Source organism: Pleurodeles waltl, chromosome 11, assembly GCF_031143425.1.
Source record: "Pleurodeles waltl isolate 20211129_DDA chromosome 11, aPleWal1.hap1.20221129, whole genome shotgun sequence".
Taxonomy (NCBI): Eukaryota; Metazoa; Chordata; class Amphibia; order Caudata; family Salamandridae; genus Pleurodeles; species Pleurodeles waltl.
This window is the reverse complement of record NC_090450.1, coordinates 362,062,716-362,087,089: the sequence shown is the minus strand read 5'-3', so window position 1 is coordinate 362,087,089 and position 24,374 is coordinate 362,062,716. Positions and strand designations below refer to the sequence as shown.

General features: G+C 43.9%; 1 protein-coding gene across 3 annotated transcripts in view; it reads right to left on the bottom strand.

Moving 5' to 3' along the window:
* Positions 1 to 24,374, bottom strand: part of KIF1A (kinesin family member 1A) — a 3,950,406-nt gene that overhangs the window by 2,716,448 nt on the left and 1,209,584 nt on the right. For all 3 annotated transcript variants that reach the window (XM_069213666.1, XM_069213667.1, XM_069213668.1), the window contains exon 26: positions 16,310 to 16,447. In XM_069213666.1, the coding sequence (XP_069069767.1) occupies positions 16,310 to 16,447 (138 nt within the window). The remainder of the gene's footprint in view (positions 1 to 16,309; positions 16,448 to 24,374) is intronic.

Below are 24,374 nucleotides of genomic sequence, written 5' to 3'. Positions count from 1 at the left end.
TGTTTGGAGAATTACAGAAATTGTTTTTTTTTGGAGAATCACAGTAGCACGGCAGACCATGTCTGAGAATGCATGTGTTGTTAAACTGCCCGATGGTGCTCGGAAAAACTGTGAATTGTTTTCTGTTTGGGGAATTACAGATAGTGTTTTGAGAAATAATTTCTGTTGTACATATGTAGAAAACGTGTCTTTTGGAAGTAATGATGACAGAAAGGTCTGGATACCTTTATCTGCTTACAGAGAAATGCAGGAGAAATGTAGGAAGTTGGAACATGAAAATAGGAATTTACGTGAGCAAATTAGCCCGACTGAAAGTTATAAAAAGGCTGTTTTAGAAGAATCTTTCTTGTCCCATTCCAGTAATGAGGGGGTTAAGACAGCTCCGAGCTGCACTGAGTTTTCGTGTGAGCCAGGGTTTTTGGCAGTGAAAGCGCATTCCTTAACTGATAAGATGGACGAGAGAGACCAGAATGTGATTTACGAGTTACCGTTGCAAAATGCACAAGTAAAACGAAAGAGTTTCATTAGCTTGTTTGATTTTTGGAAAAAGAATAGCTCTCATTTGAGAGAAATCCTAACACTTTTGTATATGGTCACTGTGAAAAATAATATGCAGCTGCGCGCTTGTGATTTGGCAAATGAAATAATGCAGACTTTAGGTTTCTGCGCAGTGCAAGAAGGAAATACTTATGTACATGTAATTCAAGAACAAGGGAAGAAAATAGTGCCCCTAGCTAGAATCATACATTGGATCTGGTACTTGCAAGACAGGGCTAGAGTACCACAGGTAAAAGAGTTATCAATGAAGTTGTGTGCACCATTTGAATTCGTGTCTACTGAAGATAAAAAGCATGTTTGTTTTACTAATGATTCATTGACTGAAATGTTGTTTTCTGGCACAGTAGAAGGAACAGCATTGTATAATGTGTGTCAGATTTTAAAGCAAGAGCTACGTGAGATGTGTCATTTTTACGCTGATTTTTGGTCCATTGCTAATGTTCTAGCACCTAACTGGCTCAATTACCTTGCAGATGTTAATGAGAAAAATTCAGAGAGAGAAGTGTACACCCAGAATTCTGCCTTAGTGGGGATGGCTAAGTGGGTGCCCCAGAAATGTGAACAGCTGAGAGAAAAAGCCACTTACAGGTGGGCAGAGATGAGAGAGATGCACATTTCCCTAGATTTGATAAAAACTGTGCAGCACGCACAAAAGCAATCTGTCATGCAAGCAGTCACAGAGCAGTTGGGGAGAGGAACGTTACCAGGACAGGAATGGCAAAGTGATCAGGTTTTAGGGAGAGTGATTGCTGCAGATTACCAAGGAAAAATCGAAATTATGCTGATACCTAGAAAAGAATCTGATTCATTCATACAAATTGGAGACAGAATGGCCCAAATTGGCAAAAGTGCAGTGAATGGAGGTTTGTTAAAGAAGGAGTCTGCCCCAGCCCTTCTGACAGTGCAAGAAAAGGGAAGCTGTGGCGCAGCAGATAAAAACCTCAGTGCTGATGTGTGGGCTGAAGCCCCAAGTGACCCTCCAGAACCTGCAGAAAATAAAACAAAGGGCCCCAAAAACGTCCTGCTGATTATAAAACAGGGAAAGAAAGAGGAAGGGTGCAGTTTAAATGAAAAATGTTGTTTGCAAGAAAAGTCATACTTGTTTCTTTTGCAGATCCTACCACGTTTCGCCACTGTCCCTGAGTGCTGTGTGGTCCCCCTTCCGGTGTGTGCGTGTGGGGTCGGGGAAGGGACCGAATCCCCAACCTGAACCTGGCTGAGTAAAGTGCCAGCACCATGGATCCATTTTGCGCAAACTGCGCCTTCAGTTCAAGTTCAACTTGTTTGATTGCATTCTTCCACTGGAACTAAGCTGTGATTTTTTTTTTTTTTCTCATCTTCCAGCAAACCTTTCAGGTGGACCGTGCACCTTTACATGAGTAGAACTTATGCCACATCAAATTGCTAACACTGTTGAATTAGAGACTCATTCAGTCTTTTCTATGTAGATGTATCTGATGTGAAAGGTTATGAGATCAATGTGTTAATTCACTTCTATTGCTTTACAGGGATTGCTTTGATCATTCAAATCTGACTTGCTGATAATGTTTTTTTTTTTTGTGCTGATGTTTTTTGTTTTTTGTTTTTGTTTGAAACAAGAGATATGTGAAACAAAAATTCATTGGTCAAAGGGCGGAATGTACTGCCATTTGATAAAGTTTGTTTTGACCAATGACTTTGTGTTTCACCACTGCGCATATTAGTTGCTCAATGTTCACATTGTATGTTTTGTTCAGTTTAGCCGCCTATGGGCTTTGACATTGCATTAGCCATTACTTTCTGTATTCAGTTGAGCTGCCTATGGGCTTTGACATTGCATTAGTCATTACATTCTGTATTCTGCCTATTGGCTTTGACATGGCATTAGCCATTACTTTCTGTATTCAGTTGAGCCGCCTATGGGCTTTGACATTGCATTAGCCATTACATTCTGTATTCTGCCTATTGGCTTTGACATGCTGTATCCAGTCTAGCCGCCTATTGGCTTTGACATTGCATTCCTATTGGCTTTGACATGATGTATTCAATTTAGCTGCCTATTGACTTTGACATGCTATTAGATATTCTGCCTATGGGCTTTGACATGATATTATATATTACATGATATTATACATTGCATTTTGTATTCAGCTCAGCTGCCTATGGGCTTTGACATGATATAAGACATTGCATTTTGTATTCAGCTTAGATGCTTATTGGCTTTGACATGACACTAGACATTGCATTTGATATTTAGGTTAGCTGCCCATTGCCTTTAACGTGGAGTTAGACATTGCAGTTGAGAATCCAAGCTGTATTTTTCCAAGCTGTGTTTTAGCACCAGATGAACCAAGATGTTTTTCTCACAGTAGACTAGACCTGATAAGAGAGGGTACATGGGTGTTGTTTTTCTTCGCTTGAGCTTGGGAACAGGAGTAGTCTTGGAGACCTGGCCAGTCTCCAAAAGGCTTGCTCAGTTTCCCAGGTCTGAGAGGAGGGGGCACACCTTTGTAACAAATGTAACAGGCTGCAGAGAGTCAGATTCGAATCTGCCGGACCTTGTGCTGGAGCTTGGCGCCAGCTGCCAGCAATCCTGTGTGGGTAGATGAATCTCTTTCTCGCAGCTGACAAGGGGTCATCAGCTTGCAGACCTTAGAAAGATGAAGCAGTAAATAGTTTCCCACACGGTGAAGTATTTGTTTTGCTTTGCATTCAATATCTTATAAATATAACCTGCTGTGTATATTGCAAACTGATATATTTTGTTTGATTAACGCGGGCTTGAAAGCTACTAATTCGTCATACATAAAAATTGTGGTTGGGGAAGAATTAACAACAATAAAAGTCTTCTTTGACCTCAGAAGTGCATTTCTGTTGTGTTATGTTAGTGCTTTAGAAGCTAGATAAGAGGAAAGCACTACAGGACTACACTCCCTTACGAGGTAAGTAAATTAAACAATATATACATTAGTAACCAGAAACAGGTAAGCACACAGTAGGAAAACAGTGCAAATAGTGAAAATCACAATAGGTTGCAATGGGCCTAGGGGGACCACAAACCATATACTAAAATATTAGAATGTAAAAGTCAGTTTCCCACCTAGGCAAGTGTAGTGTGTAGAGGGGCGCTGGGAGTGTAAGAAAAAAACAAAGAAAACACCAAAGGTAAGTAATGTACCCCTCCCCAGAGCCCAGGAAAGCAGGAGTAAAACACAGCAAGTTTCAGAAAACACACTAGAAGTTGGGATAGAAGATAATGCAAGAACCAGAAGAGACAGCAAGACACCAACAATGGATTCCTGGACCTGAAGACCTGTGGAAGAAGGTGACCAAGTCCAAGAAGCACTGAAGAGTCCAGGGAGAACAGGAGCCCCTGTTTACCCGGATAAAAGTACAAAAGAACCACCACCGGTGAGAAGACAAAGTCAGTATTGCACCAAAGACAGATGCAGGTTCCTGGTTGGTGCAGAAGATGTCCCATGCCGGATGGATGAATGCAGTCTGGTTTAAATCGCTGGATTCCACCAACAAGCCTTGGCACACGCAAAGCTTGTAGTTAGCGGAAAATGGTGCTGCCCGGGACCAGGAGGGACCTTGTGGCTTCTACCCAGGAGGGGGAGAGAGAGGGGACTCTAAGTAACTGAGAGAGCCCTCAGAAGACCAGGTAGTGCACACAGGAGTCCCACATCATGGGGACAAAGGAGGTGCAAATGGAGGCCCATGCAGCATGACACAAAGGATTCCCATGCCGCCCGAGAACCATTCAGGAGCTGTGCGTCGCAGAATGGAGTGGTGGGGGCCTAAACTGTGCTGTGCTTGAAGAACTTCTTAGAAGGTCGCATACAAGCCTTGGCAACTGCAAGTAACGCAGTGCACAGGGGTACTGTCTTGCATGGGGAGGCACGCTCTTGCCTCCACCAAAATTGGACAGCTGGACATTGGGACTTCTGAGATCACTTTAGTCCACCACTCGTGTCACTGGATACATGTCTGTCATCTGGAGAGGGGGCCCAGGCCACCGGTTGTCCCTGCCGAGAGGTGCCTGCTAGAGCAGGGAAGTAACTCCGTCACTCCACAGGAGATTCCTTCGGTTCTACTGGGCAGAAGCCTGTCTGTGAGGTGGCAGCTGCTGGGGCTGCTGTGAAAACCTCAGAAGACAGGTATGGCAGTACTGGAGGTCCATGGTGGAGCCCCCAGGGTGTCTCGAGTTGTAAAACCAACACTGGAATCAGTATTGGGGTACAATTCCCAGTTGTTAGACACCTTATATGGCCATATTCAGAGGTACCACTGTGAAGCTGTACATAGGTATTGACCTATGTGCAGTGCACTCTTACAATGACATCCCCACACTCATGAAGTCCAGGAAAATGGGCCTGGACACAGGTACTTTGCACCCAGCCTTCAGGGTCTGAAGGCCTGACATATAGGTGACTTATAAGTGACCTCGTGCAGTGAAAATGGCTGTGAAAAGTGCATGCACTATTTCACACACGCTACAATGACAGTCCCGGAGAAGCCTTTGTATAGGCTCCTTATAGGTGGCAAAGGAATTCTGCAACTTATACGGATTACCTGGAACCCCAATGTCCTGGGTACTAAATACTAGGGACTTACAAGGGAGGTCCAGTATGCCAATTTGGAGTGAAATACTGGGTTACCAGTATATAAGTACAAATTTGGAACCAGAAAGAGCATAAGCACTGGAATTCTGGTTAGCAGGACTCAAGTGACACAATTAAGCATACTGACAAACACGCCAAAAATGGGGGTAACCATGGTAGAAACAGGCTACTTTCTCACATAGCCCCCCCCCCCCAAACGAAGGACAATAAGGCTAACCTTGGCCAGTTAAGACTTTATTGTCTAAGTGGTGATAACTGGAGAGTAGATCTGCAATAGAGTGGTTACTCCGTTTATCATCCACTGTATGGTTACTTCCCTGTGGGGAGATAAACCGCCCTGTTTGGAGATTTTTACCTAGAAAACAGTGCAGGTGCATACTCCGAGATTCTCTATTTGTAAGATTTAAGAGGTTTAAAGTGGGGAAGTGGTGCTGTCCTAAGGATTGGATTGCTAGACAGGTATGCTATCTCAGCAAAGCCACAGCTGGGCAAAAAGTTTGTCCATATGGCTCTAAGAGACAACAGGGATGCTGTTTCTCTTGGGGTAGAGCAGGGCAGGGCTGCTGTCCCAAAGGCTCCACATAAGGACAGGGCGGCTGTCCTATGTCTTTAGAGGTAGTGCAGGACTGCTGCACTAAAATTTCTCTGGGAGGGCTAGAGGGTTGCTCCAAATTTACTAAAACAGTGCAGTTCTGCTTACCAGTTTCAGCAATTCCATAGAGAGGAACTTTTACCTCTGGGAGTTTAGCTGTGGCAGCTGTGGGCTCCCCAGGTACAGGTTCCACCCCAGGAGAGGTATCTCCCACCACAGGAATGGTATCCTTAGTGGTAGGGTGGGGGAAGGGATACTTTGATACCCTTTTTACCTGTGTGATGAGAAGGATTCTGAGGCTTCAGGGCTCCTTCTCTTCTTTGCTTTTTCATTTCACTTGAAATGAGAGGAAGCAATTCCTCAGGGATTCCCAGGAAGGATTCTAAACTCTAACTCTGCCCAGCCTGAGGCCTCTAGGTCATTGGAGGGCACTGATTTACTGCAGGCCCAGTATATTTCTTCCAGAGATTTCACCAGCTGCAATCAGGCAAAGTCTCCAAGAGAAAATGTGATGGAGGAGTAGCGGAGTGCTGGGTGAGCAACAATGTAATATTGAGGGAATTGGGCACAGTATCCCCAAATCCATGGTAATTCCTTATTGGTTAGTGGACCCTAGGAGTCCAGCTGATTATGGGCTGAATTTTTCCCTCTCCTGGAGGCACCGGCAATCCCACATCAGGTACTGTGGGAAACATTGGCACATTTCTGAGGCTACTCACAATGAGGTCCTAACGGCCTTACTATGAATGCCTTGTCATCCCCGAAAGATCAGGTACCAGAGCTACCTATCCCATCTGGAATTACACATTCTATAGAAAAACCATGGTCATGTCATATTTACCAAGAAGATTTCGGCTGCAGAAGCTGAAATCTCTAGAGGTAATTGCAGGAAACATAAGGAATCACTGGGTAATGGAGCCCAAATGAACTATTGCCCAGGTCATGCATGATTTCTCAAGGTACCCTCACGTTTCAACCTGGAATCCACAACATCTGCAACCCTGACATTAATGGGATCCTCTACACTGTTATCCTCAGGGGTGCAGATCAACACCTCCGGCACCTGATCACTTGGACTAAAGCTCTCAGGGATTAAATAAAGGAAAGAAGAGGGAAAACAATACAGAAATAAACAAGCATTGGCAACGCCAATAGGTCTCGCCTCTACAAGGTCTATTTGCTTTTATTTTGCCATGTTATATTCCAGTGTGGCTCCTGTTCAACATAGCTAAAGGTTAGTGGCGTAGAGTGTCAGAGTGGAGTGGGGGAGTAGAGTGTCAGAGTGGATTTGTCTGAATGTTGTAGAGTGGAGTAGTATGACTGGAGTGTTGTAGAGTTGAGTAGAGGGAAGCAGGATTCCATGGCAGAGAGTGTCAAAAAGTGAAGTGGGGTGGAATAGGGTGGAGTGGATTAGAGTGCATTGAGGTTGTGGGGTGGATTGGATTGGAGTAGAATGGAGTGGATTGGGAGGTTTGAGTGGAGTAGATTGGTGTGGGTGGGTTGGATTGGAGTAGGGTGGATTGAAATAGGGTGAGGTGGATGGGACTGGGGTAGATTAGATTGGATTGGGTAGGTGGTTTGGACTGGAGTGATAGAGGTGGGGTGAGATGGATTGGGCTGGGGTAGATTGAATAGAAGTAGGATGTGTAGGTTTGAATTGAAGTGGGGTGGATTGCATGGAGGTGGGGTGGATTGGTGTGCGGTGAGGTGGGTTGGATTGGAGTGAGGTAGACTGAACTGGGATAGGGTGGAGTGGACTGAATGGGGCTGTGGTGGATTGGAGTGGATTGTAATGGAGTGGGGTAGATTGTGGTGGGGTAGGCTGAATGGATTGGATTGGGGTGCAGTGGACTGCACCAGGATAGGGTGGGCTGGATTTAGGTAGATAGTGGTGGATTGTAATGGATTGAGGTGGATTGGAGTGGGGTGATTTAAGAGGGGTGGGGTGGACTGGAAGAGGTGGGTTGGATTTGGGTGGGGTGGACTGGATTGGATTGGGGTGGGGTAGACTGGACTGGAATGGCTTGGACTGGGTGGATTGCACTGAGGTGAGGTAGATTAGATTGGCGTGGGGTGGACTGCAGTGGGTGGACTGCAGTGGGGCGTATCAGAGTGAAGTGGAGTGCAGCGTATTGGACTGAGTTGGTTGGAATAGGGTGTGATGGGGTGGATTGGATTAGGGTGGATTGGATAGGGATGGGGTAGACTGGGGTGAGGTTAGTTGGGGTGGATTGGTTTGGGTTGGGATGGATTGGAGTGTATTATGGTGGATTGGACTTGAGTAGGGTGGATTGGTTTGGAGTGGAGTGGATTGAATGAGAGTCAGTGGATTTGAGTGGGGTGGATTGATTGGAGAGTGATGTATTAGATTGAAGTGAGGTAGAATAAGGTGGTTTGGAGTGGGATGGATTTAACTGGAGGTGAGAGAATTAATGTGGACTAGATTGGATTGAGTAGGATGGAATAAAGTAGATTGTAGTGGAGTGGGTGGATTATATTAGAGTGAGGTAGACTGGGTAATGGTGGACTTCATTTGAGTGGGGTACATTGGATTGGAGTAGGGTGGGTTGGATTGGAGTAGGGTGGGTTTGTTTGGACTGGGGTGGATGTTTGGATTTGGTGGGGTGAGTGGGGTGGGTTGGGTTGGATTAGAGTGGGCTGGGGTGGGTTGGATTGGAGTAGGGTGGATCAGACTGCAGTGGGGTGGATTGGACTGAGGTGTGGTGAATTGGGTGAGATGTATTGGATTGGAGTGGGGTAGCTTGGACTGGGCTGGATTGGGGTGGATTGGATTGGTGTGTGGTGGATTGGATTGGTGTGGGGTGGACTGGGTTGTAGTGGGGTCAATTTGAATGTGGTGACTTGAGATGGAGTGGGTTGGATTGGGGTGAGGTGGATTGGCAGATTGGAGTGGGATAGATTGTTTTGGGTTGAAGTGGGGCAGATTGCTTTGGGTTGAAGTGGGGCAGATTGCTTTGGGTTGGAGTGGGGCAGATTGCTTTGGGTTGGAGTGGGGCAGATTGCTTTGGGTTGGAGTGGGGCAGATTGCTTTGGGTTGGAGTGGGGCAGATTGCTTTGGGTTGGAGTGGGGCAGATTGCTTTGGGTTGGAGTGGGGCAGATTGTTTTGGATTGGAGTGGGGCAGATTGCTTTGGGTTGGAGTGGGGCAGATTGCTTTGGGTTGGAGTGGGGCAGATTGTTTTGGATTGGAGTGGGGCAGATTGCTTTGGGTTGGAGTGGGGCAGATTGCTTTGGGTTGGAGTGGGGCAGATTGCTTTGGGTTGGAGTGGGGCAGATTGCTTTGGGTTGGAGTGGGGCAGATTGCTTTGGGTTGGAGTGGGGCAGATTGTTTTGGATTGGAGTGGGGCAGATTGCTTTGGGTTGGAGTGGGGCAGATTGCTTTGGGTTGGAGTGGGGCAGATTGCTTTGGATTGGAGTGTGGTAAAGTAGGGTGGGTGTGGTAGATTGTAGTGGGGCAGATTTTAGTGGGATGGATTGGGGTGTACAGCATGATTATGTGTTGAAGCATCATTACAGAGATTACACATAATAAAGAAACACTGTTGCTTTGCAATATTTCAAACAAGTTAATTGTTATCTTCTGAGAACAGTACCCAGGAGCAAAAACAACCGAAAACATGAGTGGATAATGAGAAAAGAAGACTTGGCAAAATAAAAGAAAGCTAGCTTTAAAAAATACAAGTTTGCAATTTTGTTTGTCCTGTTGGGCACTTTTTTACCAGTTACAAGCCTTCTGTTTGCAGGGCACTTGAAGATTAAAAGACAAAATAGTACCTCAATCACGTCGGGAGCAGCGGACAGGCACTAATTTAGCTGAATCAATTAGTGTTTGATCCCTGTCCACACAGAGGAACAGAAATAATGCCAGGCGGGCCTTGATGAATTACGAGGCTGTAGAGAAGAGTGCCATGCAAACCAACAAATGGTGAGCAACAGGCAGGCTCCAAACCCTAAACTGAACACAACAGAGTCTCGCAAGCAAGACACATGCACTAGCATATGCACTCGCAGGCTTGACCCTAAAAAAAGAGAAAGTGAGGTCAGGGCAAGAAAAAGGAGTGACAAAATGCAAAGAGATAATCAGTAAATAGGGACTTCATAACATAATTAGGGTGGGTAGGATGAAAGAAAGATTGGATGGAATAACAGTGAGGAGAATCGGAGTAAAACGAGAAAAAAACTAATAAATAAGGAAACATGTGAATATTAAACAGACAAGGGAAATTATTTGAAGATGGGGATTCAGAAGGAACAGGAAAAAGTGGAGCAATTTGGGGAAGAAGTCACAGAGACAGATGGGAGAAGGTTGTCATGTAGGCTCTCATTTTTCTAATGAGGCTGCTGGATTTGGGTGGCAGAAGCACCTGAATTGTGGGGAACTGAGTCCAATCCCACACCATTTGACAACTGTAGTCCTATTATAGTTTTCCGGATAATTAGCAGCAACTCACTTCTGCCCAAGAGCAGGAATGATTGTGGCAACTGGGTGCATGACAGAAATGACTCCTCCGGGAACGTGAGGTCAATCAGATCTCATCCTTTTCTCTCAGTTACATTAGTCTCATACATGCAAAGACAAACAGAGGAAGGGACTGGTTCAATAAGGTTTATTGAATGAACTGCATCTTAGATAAAATGGCATGAATTGCAATAACTAGGATGATAAGACACACTAGAAACAAAATGGTGACAAGAACAGCGAAACACAGGAAAAGTCCTAAAATATATGTGGTTCCTACCTAAGCTGTGTTAGAGCACAGTGTTATAAACCCTAATCCGTCCTTCAGATTTCCCCCATGGGAAGACATCATTCCCCATTCCTGAGCAAGTAAGCCTGTTGTCTAGAAAGACACCATCCCCATGTAGGCCATGCATCCGATAGTCTTAGCATGCAGCTGTAGCAAAGGCAATCAGCACTCGGTCGTGGTCATCTGGCTCGAATCTCCCTCGAACGTATGTGAGACAGAGAAGTGTTTTTATAATAAAACAGCTGATGTTCTGAGAAAACCTCCTCACATAAGGAGGTGCATGTTTCTGTGAATATTGGAGACACAGCTTCTCAATTTGCCAGCAACTCTATCTGGCTGCAGCCCTGAGGAAAGCACAAAGTGAAAAGAATGGCTTACTAGAAATGCAATATTTTCCTAGGTGAAAGCACAACTACATAAAGAAAATAAAACAACACCGCAAATGTGGCCTATGCAAAAAATTAAGCTGAATAAAACATAACTAGGCTAAAGTGCACAAATGGCAGGCCTAGTTGCTAAAATAACGTGTCTAAAAAACATGGCTAAAGATGCTATACAACAAGGTGAATAACCAATGGGGAAGGAAAAGTGAAACTACAAGATTGGTGAGGTGCAAAGACAGAATGCTAAGAAAAAAGGAACACCCTTCCAACATCATTGATAAGTTACAGTTATTCTGCTGAAGCATTAGGTAAAGCAAAAGACGGCGAACGTTTGTGAAGAAAGAGAGGATTGGAAACCTCAATCAAAAGAAGGAAAGACAAACCACAGGGACTTGAGCACTCGTGATTTGGCTGCTGGATGAATAGTCAATCTAGGAATGAGGAGCAGATCAAACACAAATTGAAAGTTGAAATATTGAAAGTATTACAAAACGAAAGACCAACATTGATATCCTGGGAGGATATTTATTCAATTCCAAACTCCCAAGGGAATGACAAGGGGAAGAATCCAGACCCTTCTTAAGGTGTAAAACTGCTGGAGTACATCAGATCGCCCACAGCTCTTAACACCTAATCTGCTTCACAAAGCACCCTGTGCAGTCCTATGTCCGCCTATCCTGCACCATTTCAGTGTCTGCCCAATCTATCAACCACCACCTTCCTTTCACACAGAAAACTCATCTGGAACTTACCAAGATTACACCTTTGTGTATCTAGATCAACCTACACCATCTTCAGCACTAGACAGCCCGATAAATGAAATTGGACTTTCTGTAGATTAGGAAATCCACTCCAAACTCCACCCTTTCATCATTGTTACAGCAATACAAGTCCTCCTGTGATTTGTGGATAAGGGAAGACTGAAGAATCCATTTGTGATATCACATAACCACATGCCTCCAATTTCGATCAGATACACAGAGTAAACCCTTCTCCTTCATGTTTTTGAGGATTATGTAGACATCTCTTTCCTCAACTACAGAATCAGCAGGATGACAATTAAAACTCAGACTCTCACACATTTATACAGATAAACTGAATATTTTGCAACATGAAAAGGGTTAGTAACGGGTTAAATGCATCCAACCAGAGCCTATACAGATCACAGTTTGACATTAAGACTCACTCTGAGACACATTCAGGGCTTAAGTACAAGGTACCAGGAGATTTATGCACTATTTTCTATAGAGTGGAAAATATTGAGCATTTTTAAGGGACAATATTACCCAAATTTCTGCAGACTTACCAGCAATCTAGTTACAGCATGCATGATGTACTCTGTCTCCTGACAGCTCAGTCATCTTATAGAATTGTTAAACCTGCAAACAACCTTGTTTCCCTTGTGTATATCCAAACCACAGGGGAATTTTGACATCCTAGCCTTCTCGTTGTCCCTGCCATTGTCTGATCCTGCAACGTACCACTGTTGATTATTTCTTAACAAATACCTTATTACACAGAGAGCTTGACATGAAAACTTTGTTCAGGGCTTTCCCAATCATCAGTAAATCATTAATCTCATTCATTTACTCATCTTAAGAAAGCCATCTTCGTTACTTTTCCAAATCTCTTTTGATGATCTTTTTCCCCATTAACTATAATCCATTTTCAAACCTCTTTAAATATTTTCCTCCCTATTCCTTGCTGTACAGGCACTTCTGAGTGGCAGCAGTTCATTGATTTTTATTAGGGTCGAGCATGCAAGCGTTCTGGCCCCTGTTGTACTCTCTCTGTGGGCTTTTAACCACACCCATGTCATGCTCATCAGTTTTGCTGGTTCGTGGGCTTGCCTTTTAAAAATTTTTGATTTCATTTGTGAAAGGCATGCATACGTCATGCCTTTTCTGGTGCTTAGCCCTCCTTGGCAGCACTGGTAAACTACTGAAAACATATGATTCTCCATGTTTTCCCATACAGCTTCTGGACTACTTTTTCTTTTTATTTCCTATGCAGCGCAATCTCGCTGGGCAGAAAGTCGAGTGCTTTGCATGACATCGACCCTGTTACATGGATAACTGCATAACTGCAGATAAGTTTGACTACAAGCACTCTGTTATTTTGATCTGGCTTCGTGTTTTTGTAAATGCTTTTTCACCATGCCATTCCAGACCAGTGTCTTGATTTTGCCATCTATGGTAGGTAAATGTTTTCATGTCTAAAAGCAAAGTGTTTACATCCAGTAATCTAGGGTGTATACCATGTTGGGCGCACCTTTCTCGCTGCTAGCTGTATGTTCTTGATCTGCCAAGGATAATTGCTCACCTAGGCCCATATTTACACTCTGTTTGCGCCGGATTTGCGTCATTTTTTTACACAAATCCGGCGCAAACTTAACTCCATACTTATATTTTGGCGCTAGACATGTCTAGTGCCAAAATATTGGAGTTAACAACATTTTTCGCCTTTGGAAAACTACCTTGCATCAATGAGATGCAAGGTAGGCGTTCCCTGGCAAAAAATGCCTCAAAGGCCCTAGCGCCTTCTTTATCCTCCCGTGCAAAAATCACGCATGGGAGGAGGAGGGCCTTAAATAATGGCACTCAGCCTGCTTTGTGCCATTATTTAACACCTGGGTATGGGTAGGCGTAAGGGGACCTGGAGGCAGATTTCCATGGTCGGAGACCATGGAAATTGCCCACAGGTGTCCTTCCCTGTCTCCAGGGACACCCCCACCCAACCCTACTGTGAGAAAGTACCCTCTTTCTAGCATGGTTAAACCCACTTTTGGCATGTTTGTGAGTGCGTGTTAGTGTGTTTTTACTGTGTCACTGGGATCCTGCTAGCCAGGACACCAGTGCTCATAATTTATGGCCTAATGTGTGTGTTGTCAGTAGTGCTTAACTGTGTCACTGAGGCTCTCCTAACCAGAACCTCAGTGCTTGTGATCTCTCTGCTTTTAAATTTGTCCCTATAGGCTAGTGACTTCATTTACCAATTTCAATTGGCACACTGGACCCCCCTTATAAGTCCCTAGAATTTGGTACCCAGGGCATTGGGGTTCCAGGAGATCCTTATGGGCTACAGCATTTCTTTTGCCTCACATAAGGAGCTCAGACAAACCCTTTCACATGACTGCCACTGCAGCCTGCATGAAATAGTGCACACATTATTTCACAGCCATTTTCACTGCACTTACGTAACTTATAAGTCACCTATATCTCTAACCCTCACTTAGTGAAGGTAAGGTGCAAAGTTACTAAGAGTGAGGGCACTCTTGCACTAGCAAAGATGCCCCCACATAGTTCAGGGCCAATTCCCTGGACTTTGTGAGTGCAGGGGCGCCATTACACGCGTGCACTACATATAGGTCAATACCTTTATGTAGCTTCACAATGGTAACTCCGAATAAGACCATGTAAGGTGTCTAAGATCATGGAATTGTCCTCCTATTCCAAATGCGGTATTGGGTAGCCAATTCCATGCATCCTGGGGGCTCCACCATGGACCCCCAGTACTGCCAAACCAGCTCTCTAGGGCTTGCAATGCAGCTACAGCTGCTGCCACCTCACAGACAGACAGACCTAAGGTTCTGCTGTCCCAATTTGGAGACAGTGATTTTGTTAGAGGGCAAATGTTATAAAAAGGCAGTAGGCTAGAAGGACAGTCCATTATGTCTGCAGCATGCAACCTTTTTGCTAAAAACAAAATGTGTCTTAAAAATGCAAATAGGCTGTTATCTGTCAAAAAATGTGTATTTTTACAATTGGCTTTGTATTCCTGGGTTCATGACTGCCATGTGTGCCCACTACAGGATGTTTGGGTCCCGGGCAAGACTTATTTTGCCCCCCTTGTTTTTTAAAAATGTTGTTTTTTTCCACTTTTTAGGTCGAGCATAGCAGCACCTAAGCGCTGCTTTTCCGACGTGCTGTTATCTATTCGGGCTTTTAACCACACCCACTACATGCCCATCACTATCCCTAGTTCATGGGCTTGCCTTTCAAAAATCCTTTGTTATCATCAGTAATTGCTTTACATTGGTCCATTCTTGGGGCAGTTTGGTTACCACCTTGGACATGAACCTTGTTACATGGCTAATTGCTTTTGCTGATACGCTGACTGCGAACAAACTTTTTTCCTTTTGTGTGTCTTCTTCAAGCTCATGCGTGTTGCTTTAAATCAGCTCGCTTATGTGAAACTGAATTACTTTTCTATTTCAATTTATGTGGCAAGAAAAGCCTGGTTGGGAATTTACAACGCTAACAGCTCTAACTTGAGCAAATGTGAAGATCCATTGCATTGCAAATGCTTGTATTTTGGGCAGTCTCCCTCATGTGATAGAGCTAGTTCCTTCCCAGCAAGCTCTGCTGAAACCTCAGCAACCTTCCCATAAAAGTAAACATGTGGGTGGGGCTGTACAACTGATCCTGGACAAGATAAAGCAGGCGTCATCTTCCAGGTCCTCCTCCTCTTTCTCCTAAGGCTACTCTTGGCAGGCTTTGTGATGTCAGGGTTTGAGAAAGTGAGGGAAGGGGTGAGGTCAGCCATGCGATCACTCAGCAGGTGCTGAAGAGAGGAATGCTGCAGCAGCCAGAGACAGTGAAATAGAGGTTACTACAAGACAGAAGTGATCAACATAAGATTTTCAACACATCCTGGGACAGAAGTTAAACGATGTCAAGCAACAGTGCCTTCTCCTCTGTCTTATGCATCACAGAAAAAAGAACAAACTCATATTTTTACCTTATATCCACAAAAACTACCACTGTGGAAGAGGAATAGTTTTAACTCATATATAATTAAATATACACTCTTCCCTCTTTTTAAGTTTTGATAGTGTTCATTTTCTATTGTCTTATAAGACTTCACTTTTTCCTTCTTGAACAACTATAATATATTCAAACCCTGAAATTTATAACTACCCTATTTTCATTCCACACAATGTAGATCTAGCGAAGATAAGTGCTGCTACCTCTGAAGGTGGGTTAGATTTGGGTGGAAAGGGTATATGAAATATGTGAATCATAATTCGGCTCTCACATCCTCTTTCTAGTATCTTAGAGTACAGTATCTTCTACTAGTGCAACCTATTGAAAAACGTGCACGAGCTTTAATAGTACTTGGCCTCCTCCCCTTCATCTAATTCAGTCTAGAGAATGAGCATCTCGGACCACACAAAACAAACACATATGAACTATCACTCATGGGCACACTCTCAGATGGGCATGTTAGCTTGAATGCCATAAGGCCATAAATTATCTATGACAGAACTCTCCTCATTGTTTGCGTTAGGATACAGGGAAATGAGAAAGGGGATGGGCTTGAGGAACATATAGACTCTTAACTGAAGGGAAAGATGTAGTCTGTGTTCACTATAGCCTTCCTTCTGCATGTGAAATGATCCTACCTGCCAACCAACCGGAACCATGGAAAGCGGTCGTAGAAAGGGTCCCCACCCTTCACTACGGTGTCACAGTCCTCAATGACACTTGAAGGCACTTCGGCCGCTCGGTCATACATTTCACGCATCAGGTCCAGACGATGCCTAAAATGTGAAAGAGCAAGTACAAATAAATTCCACAAAAGAAAAAGACAGGCAAAAAATTAGTATAAATAGCCAACTGAGAAAAAACATCCTTCCAATTCACTAACAGGCCAAAACAGGAACTCTAATCCACCTCAATGTATATTGTTACTTTTTTTTGGGAGTTAGAGACTTTGAATGTATGACTTCCTATGTGACGAGGTATATTCAGCATTTGTAAGTTTCAGACACAGTGATGTATCATTGATATATGCTTGTGTTGTTGCTTAAATACGAAGGCCCAGATTTATGGTGGCCTAGCGCCATTTCAACCCCACATTAGCGTAATTTTCTTTACGCTAATGTGGTGTTTGAAGGGCAAAAACCCTGCGCCATATTTTCAAAGTGGCGCAGAGCTTGCATTGCGCCACTTTGTAACCTCTTGCACCACATTATGCCTGCGCCAGGCATAATGTATGCAAGGGGGCTTTCCGGCACTAGGGGGGTTGTAAAAATGGCGCAAAGGAATCTATGAGATTCCTTTGCGCCATTTTTATCAGCCTTTTTTAAGGCCTGCTAAGTGCAGGTGTTAAAAAAAAAGGCTCCGATTGTGTTCAATGGGTTTCTGGGTGCTTTGCAGGATTAGCGTAAAAAATGTTGATGCTAGTCCTGCCAAGCGCCGGTCTAGCATAAAACATTATGACGCTAGTCCACCTGACTACCAGCATTGGTGCGCCGTATTTTAAATACGGCACACACAAGGTGGCATTAGGGAATAAGGGGTGCAACAAAAGTGGTGCTGCACTAGGTGCAGCACCACTTTTCATAAATCTGGGCCTAAGCTTATTAACTTTTCCAATATTAGGTATCCTGAGAATGTGCAGTAAAAGCCTGCAGCAACAACGGCTGTAACTATGTGCCCTGAGAGTAAGAAGCACAAGCCTGCAGTACCACATACTGTTCTTGGAAGACCCAAGTGTGTGCAATGCAATCCTGCAGTATCATACCGGTTACTATGTATCGTAATAGTAGGCTGCACTCAACTGCAGTATCAAAGGCTGTTAATATTTATCCATGGGGTGAGCAGAAAAAGCCTTCAGTACTACAGGCTGTTACTACTTCTCCCTGACTGAGCAACCAAGCCTGCATTCTAATCCTGTTTTAACAGATGGAATATAATATTGTACGTATGCTAGCGTGCCTGATCCTTAATAAGTAAACTTATAAGGGGACGCGTATAGGTCGATTAACCTTCTGATTCACATGGAGTATCCTAGCTAAGGTGTAACCAATGTTTCTCAATAATAAATAAACAAAAATAACATTAATCTAGTCATTAATCAATAGTTAATAAACAGCACACCACAACCCTTTGGTCATGAAAAACCACAACTCAAGATACGTTTTATCAATTTTATTTCCCTATTAGTTACAATACTAAGTCATGAAATTATTTCAAAACTTTATTTGCATCAGATAAAGGTTAATTCATTAGTACAACCAATTACATAATTAAATCAAAACTTGAGACAGAATGCATTCTAAAGCATTAGCATAAGTCAACATGTGAATCAAAGGTGAATACCTCAACATGAGTATCAGAGTTCAGCAAATCAGTCTGTCAATCATTTGTCACTGTATATGTCAATGTCTTAGAATAGAAACCTCATCTAAACCAGATTAGCATTAGCATGTGGGACTTCATGCGAAAACGGTTTAGAACATGAATTTGGGAAACATCTAGCTAAGAGAAAAACTAATAAAGAGCGCAAAGAGCGCAGTTGGTACCTAGAAAGAAAAGGCACAAAAGACATTCAGTCACATTGTCATAGCTACCTATCCATGGTATAAATCAGCAACAAAGTCAGTCTTCAGGTTATCAATCGATCAGCATCACATCAGGCTCTCAAGAGCATGTGCCAAATGACAGAATCTCAAATCTTCTTCGATCTTGCAGTCTCTCCCCTAACATCTGCACCTAACATCTGAACTCTCCCCTTCTGTCATATCATTATATCAAAGTCACCCAGACTATCACCCAATTCCTAATTGGTCAATTAGTCTCATATTATTTACTTAGCCAATGAATAAAACACTCCAAATCAATAGATTCTAATGTTTCATAGTTCTCAAACTGTTGATTGGTCCGTCTTGTGATGTCCTCATCATCCAGCTCGTCAGATATCGAAAATGTTGCATCTTCTTCTGCAGTCAGCGTCTCTATTGTTCGGGTCCTGAGAAAGTACACTCTGAATGCTTTACACAGTTTTTCGCTACAATTTTGATTCCATCATCTCCTGTCCGTCGGTTCACGCAAAGGATTCTAGCTAGGTAAATTTTATTAAACAATGAGCAGTTCACGGTTAGTTCAACCCATCGGTGGCTTACAGTGAACGTTAATATTCAGCTCATGCACGAGGCCTGGCAAAACTAGGCAACTACTTTGGTTAAATTAAACTCTACAATAGAATGCAAAACATAAGTTATATCCCTCATTATGACATACTACTACATTATTTTAATACATTTTTAGCATTTCACATGTATTAGTTGCTCTTTTAATATTATCCGTGAATCTTGGTGACTACTCTCCGAAGGCACAATTTCAAACGTGCACATTATTTTTCTACGTTAACCGTTTCTACATTTTTCATTATTAAGAATACATAAACATTTATCAATAATTTCTATTTAATAAATGTGCGTTAACACGTAGAATCACAGCTTAAATTCTGAACGTTAGAAAATGTGTATATTTTTAGTTACAAAGAACATCCATCCCGAAATATAAATGTATAGATGTAAGGGACTGCAGATATGTTGATGTCCATGAACAGGATGTTTGCAAACCCACAATCCTTTGCAAGCTAACCATAATAGTAATAGAAAATAAGTATGAGGAGCCTCTTTCAAGCAACACAGAGAAACACTGACGGGCATATTTATAATGCCCTAGCGCCACCTTGCGCCACACTAATGTCATTATTTTTTACGTTAATGTGGCCCAACGAGGCCAAAATCCCTGCGTCATATCTACAGAGTGGCGCAATGCATGCATTGCATCACTCTATAGCCCTTTGCTCTACAGTATGCCTGCACCAGGCATAATGCATGCAAAGGGGGCATTTCCCCGTTAGGTGAGCCGGAAAAAACGGGGTAAGGAAATCTCTGAGAATTCCTTGTGCCATTTTTTTACGTCTCTTTTAATGCCTGCTCCAGAGCAGGCATTAAAAGGGGGCTTCCGTTCTTTATAATGGGGCACTATGTACTCTGCAGGAGCAGAGCCAATATTTTGGCGCTACTCCTGCAGAGTACATCAATAGCATCATGCGAAATTACACTATTGGCCCCTACCCTGCACCATGGTGCGCCGTATTCTAAATATGGCCCACACATGGTGGTGGTAGGGGGAGTGCTAAGGGGTGCACGGAAAGTGGCTCTGCACTCGGTGCAGCACCACTTTCCATAAATCTGTCCGAGTATAAAAGAAAACAAGAATTGAAGCAAATAATGGTTGGAAGTAAAACAAACATAGAAGATGTTTTATGTTGTTGATCTTGCATGACAATCTCCTGTGACTTCAGACATCAAAGACATCCACTTCTTCAGCACTAAAACAAATAATGTTAAACTGATGCTCAACTGTTGGGAATATTTATACTTTGCGCCAGATTTGCGCAATTTAAAAAAAAAATTCATCCGGTGCAAACTCAACTCCATATTTATATTTTGACGCTAGACATGGCTGGCGTCAAAAATATGGAGTTTGTGTCATTTCAAGGATGCGTGAAACTGCCTTGCGTCAATGAGATGCAAGGTAGGCGTGCCCGTTCAAAATGCGGACTCGAAAAATGACCCAAAGCCCAATTTGCATAAAATTTTAATGCCTGGGTCAGGGCAGGCATTAAAATAGGGCAAACACACCGCTACTAAAGGAAAACACACACAAGCAACATCATTGATCAAGAAGGACAACATGGAGGTGCTACTGATGCTGCATGCAGATGACGCAGAGCACAGGACCAACAGCAGCAGCCACCACTACCCCAACGTGGCCCCCAGAGGCAACGAAGGCAGGAGAGGGTCTTCAGGACCAGGACAACCCTCCATGGCCTCAGGGAACAGGATATCATCTGGAGCTACAGACTCAACTGGCAAGCCATACAGCAGCTGCTGCGTCAAATTAAGCCACATATAACAGCCAGCCTGTAGACTCAACACAACATACCAACGGTGACCAAGCTGCTAGCTGTCCTGCACATGTTGGCAAGTGGCTCCTTCCAAACAATGGGTTCCCTGGTCGCTAAGGTATCACAGCCCTCATTGTCCGTCTTGCTTCCCAAGGTCCTAGATGCCATCATCTCCCTCACACCCCACCACATCAGCTTCCCCAACACACAGCAGAAGCAGCAGGAGATGAAACTGGGGTTTTCCCAAATACATGGCTTCCTGCATGTGCTTGGCGCAATTGACTAGACCAATGTCCAGATGGTACCACCTGCTGCAACAGAGCATCTATACCGGAACAGAAAGCACACCCACCCCATAAATGTGCAGACCTTAGTTGACCACAGCACCATCAATCAGCACTTCCATGATGGACGATATGGCAATGGCCTTCTTGTCGGTAAGTCCATAAACCTAGCAACATACACACAGCACAACAACCCTATAGGAAACACAATAAATACACCACTACATTGATACGTGGACAGGAAGACATTGAGGTATGACACAGGTAGTTATGTTGTACACCCAGACACAATGGGATACACACCTATGGACAAATGACGGCTGCCGATACCAACAGATACCACTCTAGAGCTACAGGGGACCAATGTCAAAGCACACAGTGACAATGGCATGGCCTGCACTGGAAGTACAATTTGGAAGATAAACCATTTACTATTACTTAAAGCCACATAGTCAATCCCACACCTTCCCAAGCAATAAGTACTGTGGAAGGGGTGTGCAATGTGTGTTCCTGCAGGTCAAACACCATGAGACACATAGCATGATGATGCTGACTCACATGTAGGTGACATGGAAATACTGAGGCAGTCCCAGCATCACACATCACTCCTGGGGTGAAGTTGCCAGGTAGCAATAAGGAAGTGGACTGTGCTATGAACACATATTGATGTGCCACTAATGCAAACTGCACACTGCTGCACACACTGAAAGAGCCAATTGTTCATCAAAATAACAGATGTACAGGGAGATGGCCCTTCCTGCACAGATACATCCACCTCCACAAGGCAGTTAGCCAGGTTACCTGGAGCAAGTTGGGTAGTGTAGTTGCACGGTTGCACATGAGCCACAGGCAGAGGAAACTACAAAGGTCTACATAGAACCAAGTCATACATGGGACAATTGTGCATTGTCAATACTGAACACCTCAGTGCCGCCAACTTAGGGAGATGTGTTGGGCATTGTCACCAAGCCTAATCAAAGGGCCTCACTTCTGGCTTTCATCTGCAATGACATATGTCTAAGTGGATGGGATGTCCAGGCTATGTAGTGCAACCATGTTACCACCACATTGGAATCTATTGTGTGTTGCGGAAGTATCATGTCCCCTCCGGTGAAAGCACACTAAAACATGTAGGACACAACACAACGCATGGTACGTACATACTGATCAGCAGTTTGGAAACAAAATCATAGATATCAGGTCCATGAACCAAACACAAGTTGTCAAGTCAAAGACCCAACGCAGAAAAAACCTCACAGAAGCCCAGGATCTCACACAATGCCACAAACACATATGAGTCACAGACAACACAAGATATCAACTGCCATGCTACATGACATTCCCGGTGCAAGCACTAACAAAATACTTACTCCAATTTTCTTTTTCAGCTGATCAGGGTTAAGGGATCCAGCCATGGATCATGACCCCATTCCCCAACCCAAACACAGCAGCAGAGCGTGCCCATAATGAGGCACATCAGAGGACAAGCACCATTGTGGAACGGCCCTTTGGCATCCTGAAGTCCAGATTCAGGTGCCCGGTCATCACAGGAGGCAGCCTCCGATATGCCCCAGAAATGGTCCGAAAGATCATATTGACTTGTGCCATCCTGCACAACATTTGTGTTAGGAGGAACATCCCCTATAAGATCCCGAGCAAGAACTGCCTGAGGAGGAGGAGGCGGATAGTGCCAGGGAAAATGAGAAGGAACATCCAAACACAGATGCAGGAATGCGCCGTAGACAGCAGATTGTTCAAAACATTTTTCACCAATAGTCACTCTATACACATTGTTAGGATATGTAATTAAACACCTCACTTTATCACACAATCCCACTCTGGTTACTTATTTCTATATCACATGTTCTTTAGGAATGTGAGTATTACCTCAGGGAGCATGTCACAAAGACAAATTTGACTAGTTCTGATGCAACATCACATGTGATGCGTATGATTTTACAGCAAACATCACACACATAAAAAAAAAAAATATTTTCAATTTCACATATGAAGTACGAAATCATAGGACCACAGCATTTGACACACATCCACTCTGCCAACATGGTCTACTATAGCACGACACACAACTATGACATCTCCAATCATAAGGTAAATAAGCACCTCATACATGGGGCAGTGGATATGAAATATCAGTGGTAACAGTAATGTATGGACAGACCCCTGACATTATTAAGTGTGACATTTGCTATCTCTGCAAGGAGCTTGTGTGAAAAGAGGTGCATCAATTCTGAAAATGGATAGCATGAGTGTCCCAGGTATGACAAGCAATGGTCACAACACATGCCCTGCGCAGTCCATCCCTGGTAATAAGTCCTGCCACTGCCATGTGTTAAATCTCTGCCCTCCCTTCTCTAGGTGGCGCTGTAAATGGACTGTCTGTACCCTGGGAATCATCTTTAACATTCACCCAGACTCCCATTCCGACTTCTGTTTGCTCCCCTTTGTCATATGGCATGCTATAGAAGAACTACATTAGCCTGCATAGACCTCAGGTCCCATAATGCACTGCCTGGTGGTTGGTAAGACCTGTAATCTTCTGTCCATTGCTTCCTATGGGAAAAGTCCGGTTGTCCCCTTTTACTGGATTCTCTCCTCCAGGACTTGAGAGACTGAAGCTGCAAAAACCCGTGAGCTCTCTCATGCAGCCCTGCCACGTGACTCTGCCCTGGCCTTGCTGCTGCCTGGAACTGCTTAGAAGCTGCAATTCCCTGAAGCTCCTCGTCGTGCATTGGAGGACAATTCATTTGTGAACCAGAGCCCTTGTTGGATTGTGTTACAGTCCTAATTATGCCTGAACATGCTCTCTGGTTACACAGTGCTGTTCCTGCTTGTTCCAGTCAGACTCTGCTCCTTGTTTCTCAGCCTTGTTCATGTTTGCTTCCGCCAGAGCCTGCTTTCTGTTACCCAGACCTGTTCCAGTCTTTGCATCAACCAGAGCCTGTTCCCTGTGCCTGCCTTTGCCTCCTAGTTAGTTCCCTTGCCCTCTGTTTCCTCTTGGGGTATCGTGTCTGGTAAGTGTACTATCAGTCCTCACCTATATAGAAGTGTTTAACTTTGTATTTGTTCTGGCACCTGGTTTCCAGGAGGCTAATCCAGCCCCCATCCTTTGTCTAGGTTTGCATGTAGTCATTAGTGCCTAACAGTTACAGTGGGCTATGGCTGTATTCCAGGATTTGTTACTGTGTCTCCAGCCCGACAAACAAGGGCTAGTCTCGCGTAGGTAAGGACAATCCATGTTTGTGCCTTGAGGGTCCAGACACAGATTCACTTCTGCTGCCACTTTTATATGGGGCATGCGTGGTGACTAGCTGTGAGATTAATCTGCACAGAGGCACTAACGTTCCCTGTTGCTGTGGGAAGTTCTGAGCCCTACCCTGTGTACAATCTTAGTGATGAGCCCTGCATGTTTGTCCATTACTGAACCATTACATATTTGTCCACACTAAGGTTGCT